The sequence below is a fragment of the Ctenopharyngodon idella genome, chromosome 9, assembly GCF_019924925.1.
Source record: "Ctenopharyngodon idella isolate HZGC_01 chromosome 9, HZGC01, whole genome shotgun sequence".
NCBI classification, from domain to species: domain Eukaryota; kingdom Metazoa; phylum Chordata; class Actinopteri; order Cypriniformes; family Xenocyprididae; genus Ctenopharyngodon; species Ctenopharyngodon idella.
Window position 1 is genome coordinate 18,696,815 of NC_067228.1, and position 7,642 is coordinate 18,704,456.

General features: G+C 39.4%; 1 protein-coding gene across 3 annotated transcripts in view; it reads right to left on the bottom strand.

The window, feature by feature from the left end:
- The window catches only part of plcl1 (phospholipase C like 1), a 75,837-nt gene that overhangs the window by 22,713 nt on the left and 45,482 nt on the right, over positions 1-7,642 (bottom strand). For 2 of the 3 annotated variants that reach the window (XM_051905416.1, XM_051905415.1), the window contains exon 2: positions 526-1,149. The exons of the other annotated variant lie outside the window; for it this stretch is intronic. In XM_051905416.1, the coding sequence (XP_051761376.1) occupies positions 526-1,149 (624 nt within the window). The remainder of the gene's footprint in view (positions 1-525; positions 1,150-7,642) is intronic. 3 annotated transcript variants of the gene reach the window in all.

The window sequence follows — 7,642 nt, forward strand, 5'->3', positions numbered from 1 at the left end:
TTGCCTTGTTAGCTTGCCCTTTTTGCCTTTACTTGTCTCTCTAGACACATGAAGCAGATGCCTCACACCCGCTGTCACAAATACTTGGAGACTTGGCCCTGTGGCTTCTATCCGTCTTCCTCCTGTCCCCAGCTGTCCATTCCACACACAAACATACGTATGAATCTACTGCCAAATTCAAAACCCAACAATTGCTGTGTGCCACAGCAGGGTTGACTAAGAAGTCAAGATAAGCAGTAATACAGAGAGAAGAGCTCTGGAAGAGCCATCTAAATTCTACACTAATCATATTGCTCACATTTATGGCTCTCTCAGTGCTTGTTTTTTTCATCTCTCACTGCACTAGGACAGTAGTATGATTCTTATTTGATGGGTCCTACATAAAAACTGCTGCAGTATATGTATTTCTGATTGCTTTCAATTTGGGGAGTCACATATTTAGTATTGTTTGGCTTTTTCTGAACCCATTTAGTCATGAAATGCAAGATTTTGTGGTTTAAACTGAGAAATAAGAGAATGTGTTACCTTTGCTTCCTTAATGCCAGGGCTGAGTTTACAGATGGTGGCCACTGCCGTATCTTCAGACACAATTCCGTGTCCATCCTCATCAACCAGAGCAAACTCTGTCGCCAACCAGTTCCGCCTCATCTTGCTTCCAATGCTGGCCTCTCCCACCCCTCCATCCCCTCCAATCCCTCCTCCAATGGCACCAGGGTGAGACAATAGGTACCGCAACCCTGTCACCCAGATATTGGCCACATCGGCAGAGAGAGCAACCAGGTCCAGAGACTGATACTCGTCACCATGAATGATGGAGAAGGCTGCTTCTTCAGCCAGGTGATCCGATGGGCCATTATGAAGGAAGGTCTCTGTGCTTTTCCCTGTGCGGACCTCACGAATGGCAGAGATGTCAAGTCGGGCTCGGTCACCATCTTTCTTGGAGGGTTCCCAACGAAGGCAGGACAGCTCCGTGTCCAAAGTGTAGAATCGCGAGTAGATGCGTGAGTTGGGTCGTACCTTCTTTAGCTCGCAGCCACCCTGCATGAAAGCAAGGCAATCTGCAGCACTGCTCACCTTCTTTTCTGATGGCATACTGCTAAAGGAAACCGTTTTCTTCCTCCCACCACTGACCTTGGCCACTGAAGGGTCCTTGGGGGGAAAAAGAGAAAAACTTTAAGCACAATGTAAACCACAAATGAAGAAAACTTCTATGTCATTCTACATAGAGTTGTTCTAGTAAAGCATGGAGACTTGGCCCTCTTACAACAAACCAAGATGGAAATTATATCATTCATCACAAAAAGCTCTTTGTGTTTAAGCATATGTCTCTAGGTTTAAGTCCACACAAATGTGGCATGTTTCAAAATGAAATTAATCACTGTGGCACAATTTGGACATTAATGGAGCTTCATGTCATCCAAGGGAAATTAACGGTGCTATGAACTATGGCCTTTTCAGAATAAACCAACCACATCCTACATTACATTACTGACCAGCAGCACTGGACAGTGTATTGTCATTGTCAGATGCTAAAATATCCCTGTTTTTTTTTTCCTCTGTTATTCTAAATTTTGTATTTATTTTAAATTGCTGCTGTCCATGTATGTGCTACATTTAAGTATCCAAATTACTTTTTTTGTAGCAAGCCTAAAATCTTGGCCTTCATAATGTACTTCAAAAAACATGCCTTGGAAATATTCAAGTTTTACTGAATTCCCAAATACAAAGATTTGGTAACATGCTGAAAAAGCTTGAGTAGCAATTCAGCCATGCCTATTCCATTTGAAAAACATTTGTTATCAAGAATTTCACCCCAAAGGTTCAGAGTGATGAAATGATAATGAAACTAATTTTAGAGTAGAAAAAGCCACAAGCTAAATGATGGTGGAAGTGTCACCTGACCTAAAAGGAAAGGAGATAAAAAAAGTTTACGTTTGCTGGGGCTGGGGGTGTTGCTGGTTAAAAAAAATGTGTGCTTGCAGCACTGGCCTATATTTGTCTAAATACCTAAAATTGAATCCACAACAAAGGATCCTAATGGAAACACATTATGTCATTGCAGTAGTTAGAATGTGTAATCTGGGATTTCCACCCCAAGCCATTTGGCACTAATCAGACAGGCTCTCTTAACAGAGATGCAGGGAGTACTCATGCAGAAGCTAATGAACCTCAGACATACCAAATTTCAAAGATGGGCTTAATACAATCAAGACATGAATGGTCCCATTGGAATGTCTTTAGTTTCTCTGCGTGTCATAACTATTACTTTTTAAATCAATCAGACATATAATTTTAACCTGGTGGACAATAAAATTGGCAGAAAAAAAATTCCAAAGACCATATCTGTCTACTAGGGACCATAATATCATGTAAACTTGAGAAGTAAGCTCTTTTGACTTGGGCCAGTAAGCAACTACCTAGCAACCACCCCCAACACCGTAGCAACCAACAAGAAATGACTAGCAACATTTACCCAGAACATATCCACAACACACTGACAATCACTTACAACACATGGCATCATGTCAGAAAGTTTATTGCACAAGGAAGAACGACTTACATTTTGCTTAGAACACGTAAAAATCTAGTTAATAAAAATACAAATAAAATACAATGTAAAAATACTGTGTTAATTTGAAGGAATTTTCTGGGTTACACTTCAAGTTGTCATTATTACAGTGTATTTACGCATTTAAGTACTGTGTAATAATAATTAACTACATGTAATTACTATAGGGTTAGGTTTAGGATTGGGGTTCGGTTTAGGGTTAGTTGCATGTAATTATGCATAATTTATAGTTATTACTACAGTAACTACATGTAACATGTTTAACAAGGACACTGCAAAATAAAATGTTATTATTTTCTGTATTGAATTTTCACAGATGTTTTCCTGAAATTGAAATTATGCATTTCGTTCTGTTGTGTTTTAGGGTTGAAGAAAATGTCTGTAAACGTACAGGTAATTTTCTGACAGGACATTATTTTTCTACAGATTATTTTCTTATACTGTAGTTTCACATTCACATGCTAAAATTTCTGCTTCTTTATCATCACAATTCATATTCTTTTTGAGTCAAAGATAAAACAAGCACCCCTGGACCTTTAACAAACACCACAATTCTGGAGTTCTTCCACTGAACAAAATCTTTTTGACATTCAGACCAGAGAAGCAGAGGATCAGGTCAGGTCAGAGAGTACAGTGTGCAGCCACTGAGCACTCTGACATGTTCATTTGTCTTAGTTTGTCTGTTTTTTATGCAGCTGGCAGACTCCATTCCTCAAAGCTGCCGTGCTTCTGGATCAGAACCTGCCTGACGAGCCGACAGCCTGCCGCTGTGAATCCAGGTCAGCAGGTGTTTGAGCAGACTGGGTGATAGCAGAGCTGAAGCAATCAGGGTGATCCAGACAGTAGAGTCGCGCAGGTTAGCAGGCATGACCACGCAAGACTAAAATGCAGCTTTAGTGGTTAGATTCCCAAGGGCAAAAAAAGCAGGTCGCTCATCTGTCCATCCATCCATGCCACCTACCCATCAGGGTTCTCCAGGAAACCAAGTCTGCAAAGCTTTTAATGTATCGTTCTGGCCTAAAAGGGCATCTATCAGACTTAATCCCCCTAAGCACAATTCATTTTGTTTTTTTGTTGTTTTTTTAAACAGAGATGTGTTTTTGTCTTTTTTTTTTTTTTTTTTTTTTTTTTGTCTTTTCCAACCAAAGTATGGTCTGCTGGTGTTAATGACAGAATGAAAAGGATTGTAAACAAGTGAGTGCTAGAAGAACAGCTGAGGAATACGAATAAAAGGGTGAGGCACATAGCAAGGGTGGCAGAAAAAAAAAAAAAAAAAAAGAGTTAATGAGATGGAGGGAGGAGTGCACACAAAAACACTGTTGGAAAAACTAGGTAGTAGGTAAAATACTGTTTCCCACAATATAAAATTACACCGACATTATAAGCAGTTTCCCTCCATCAGTCTGAGAGGCATAACAGTATCAGACACAGCAAGGGGGAGCTAGGAGATGAAGTGTGGTTAAATTTAGATGTGCTCCCATCTCCACTTAATCAAGGAAAAGAGGAGGAGAATAGAAAGGGAGCACAAGCACTAGAAAGGAGGGGATAATAATTGGAGGTTGGGTGGACAGAGAAACTGAGGACAGAGGAGAAAATGAAGAGTGACAAGGGAAAAAATAATAAGAACTAAAATGTGTCCTTATGGACACTGGTGACAGCTCAGACTTTATTAATAACCCTTGGTCTATTCCTACCAGAGCTGACTGGTTTTAATAACAGTCGAGTCCCTGGCCTTTAAGGGGCATTTTTTAAGCTCATCGGTGATTTGGCAGCTAAAACCCACAATGGTATCAGCCTTCACTACTACCGAGTCCTCACTGAACCTTTCCACTGCTGCCTGAGGCTATACTCTCTTTTTCACACAGCACAGTGTTTACTACTGTCACCTGCTTAAATCCAATACAAACATTCTAGACTGAAAGGAAGACAACAGAGCGAATTTAAAAATTGCAAGTTTTCATTTACAAAAATTGTCAAATGCAAGAACATGTATCTTACTACAGGTCAGCATATTAGAATGATTTCTGAGGGTCATGTAACACTAAAGACTTGAGTAATGGCTGCTGAAAATTTAGCTTTGCCAACACAGGAATAAATTTCACTTTAAAATGTATTAAAATAGAAAAAAAATGAAATAATATTTCACATTATTACTGTTGTATTGTATTTTTGATCAAATAAATGCAGCCATGGTGCAGGGCCGTAACCACCATAGACATTGAGGGGGACAATACTTAGAAATGGCCAAATTTCCCCCTCCCGGCAATGTCAAAATTATTGAGATGGCCAATGAAATCAAAGTACGCAGGGGCAGGGCTGGACGATTAATCGAAAAGTAATCGAAACCGAAATTCAGAACCTCTAACCAACATAATTTTCCCATGTCGGTTATTTTATTTTAATCCTTTTAATACTTACATACATACTACCGCGTGTGTAGCCACGTGACTCTGCCCCGTCCAGTCAGTGGCATGAAAGCAACAAGGAGGTGAACACCGGTTCAACACATAGCGATGGCGCGCGGTGGTGAGCATTGCATCTTCACTAAATTTTGTCAGTTGTATGTGTTTTAAGGTTTGCCAGTTTGGACATTCAAGCGACTTTAGACGATCGGATGTGTATTATATCGAGCTACCGTGCTCTCCAGCTGCATTGTGGCACGAACACTCATACAAACAGTAGCTGCGCAAAACGTGAAGTTCGCGCGCGCTGAGGAGCAGAAACTAGTCAGCGCTGTCCTGTGATTTATCACTAAAGTAGCTTAGAAACTCAAAACCTATTATAGCATATATTTTTCTACTTTTGAAGTAACTATTTACAACCCACAGCTTCACAATTAATAAAGAGACGGTATGTCAAATTCACACACGCAATCACTCTCATTACGTACTGGTACTGTGCTAATTTATCTTTATCTGTTTCACAACGAGCAGAAATCTGTAAGAAATGTTACGAACCATAGATAAAATAACTGCTGAAAGTGAGCTATGTCAGATCACTCTTTCAATAGAAAAAAAAAATATCCCACCTTTAATAGTCAATCTTATTTACAGTACAAACATTGTCAGTGAACTATGAGGGCAAAAAAAAAAAAAAAAAAAAAAAAAAAAAAAAAATAATAATAATAATAAGAAACAAAATAATCGTTCATTAATAGTAATTGAGGTAAAATGTTCAATTAATTGAGGTTTTGATTTTAGGCCATAATTGTCCAGCCCTACCCAGGGTTTCCACAGGGCATTAAAAAGCATTAAAAGTCATTAAATGGATTTTGCGAAAAATAAGGCCTTAAATGGCATTAAAAAGCATTACAGTTTATTCCTACAGGTATTAAATTTTTTTTAGATAGTTTTGAAGAAAAATAATACTACCAGTTTATTTTGAATAATATATATATATATATATATATATATATATATATATATATATGGCATTAAAAAGGCATTAAAAAAGCATTAAATTAGATTTGATGAAACCTGTAGAAACCCTGCCTACTGCAGGGTTTACTGTTCAGAGAAGCACTGTGTGAATTCCAGCACGAAGCGTTAGTTTAATGTTGAAAAAGAGTGAGGTAAGATGTAAATAGCAAAACATTTAATACATCAACTGTTTTGTGATAGAAATCTTAAATGACCGACAGTAACTTCCAGTGATGCAAACTACTCGACTTTTTCTCAAATATGAAAGTGAAAGTGAAGTGACACGTGGCCAAGTATGGTGACCCATACTCGGAATTTGTGCTCTGCATTTAACCCATCCAAGTGCACACACACACCGTGAACACACACCCGGAGCAGTGGGCAGCCAATGCTGCGGCGCCCAGGGAGCAGTTGGGGGTACGGTGCCTTGCTCAAGGGTCTCACCTCAGTCGTGGTATTGAGGGTGGAGAGAGCGCTGGACATTCACTCCCCTCACCAACAATCCCTGCCGGACCTGAGACTCAAACCCATGACCTTTGGGTTACAAGTCTGACTCTCTAACCTTTAGGCCACAACTGATTTGAAAATATGCATTCACGTGATTGATGTAATTGAGTGTGACGAGACAAGAAACAACATGAGGGTGAGTAAATGACGAATTTTGTTTTTATAGGCAAACTATCCCTTTAAATCACACAGCATATCCATCCATCAGCTCATTAACCCACTCACAACACAGTCCACTAACCCCACCCCAAATTACCGCCCCGTACCACTGACTTCATCAGCTGGGACAACACCTGGTGCTGCCCGTAATCTACTCCAGCTCCAGGCAAGCCACGGAACAGAACTCCAATCCAGCTAATGATCCCAGCTCTGAGAAAGCAGTAGATTAGTGCAGCCGTGCCGCTCCCATCCCATGAGACCTGAGGGGTAATCCGTGCCGGATGGAGAGTCAGTGATTTAGTAGGGTTAGAGGGGAACGCTCATAGATTAACCGACAATGAGTTTAGCAAGCCGTCAATCCTACTGTCCAACTAATTGAAAATGCTGATGTGTGGGTCAAAATAGAATTATGTCAAGTAGAAATGTGAGGCAGAGCTGATCTCCTGACATTGAGCTTGTCTATAAACAGCTTGAAGGATGAAATGTGTTGTTAAAGCAAATATGAGTACAGCAAAAGAGAGATTATCAAACACCTGTTCTTCCCAGGAGCAAAAAAATAGAGGATGGTAGGGAAGGTTGTGCATAAAGACTATATTAAATTAATCTAGTAGCTACCCTTCACTTTTTGTAGTAATACTGAGATGTAATTTAATAAAGTATAGCAGAGTGTGAAAGAAAAAATCTTCCAGTACAATGTGAATAACTCATGCCTAATAACAACTGGCAGCTATGGAGATTTCAATGCGCCAACTCATCACTCGGAAATTGCGTTATAATTAAATGCACGATGTAAAACTTAAACAGGACTTTAATACAATTACACTCTCTGAACCTTCTGTTATACCTGTCTGTCCTGGAATTAAGAAATAGTTTTGTTACTTCCTACACAGATGCATAATTGCCCTAATCTAACTAATCTAACTATTTGTAGAAGATAATGTTAAACCGTAAGAGACTGGCATTCAATAATTTGAATTATGAATTGTTT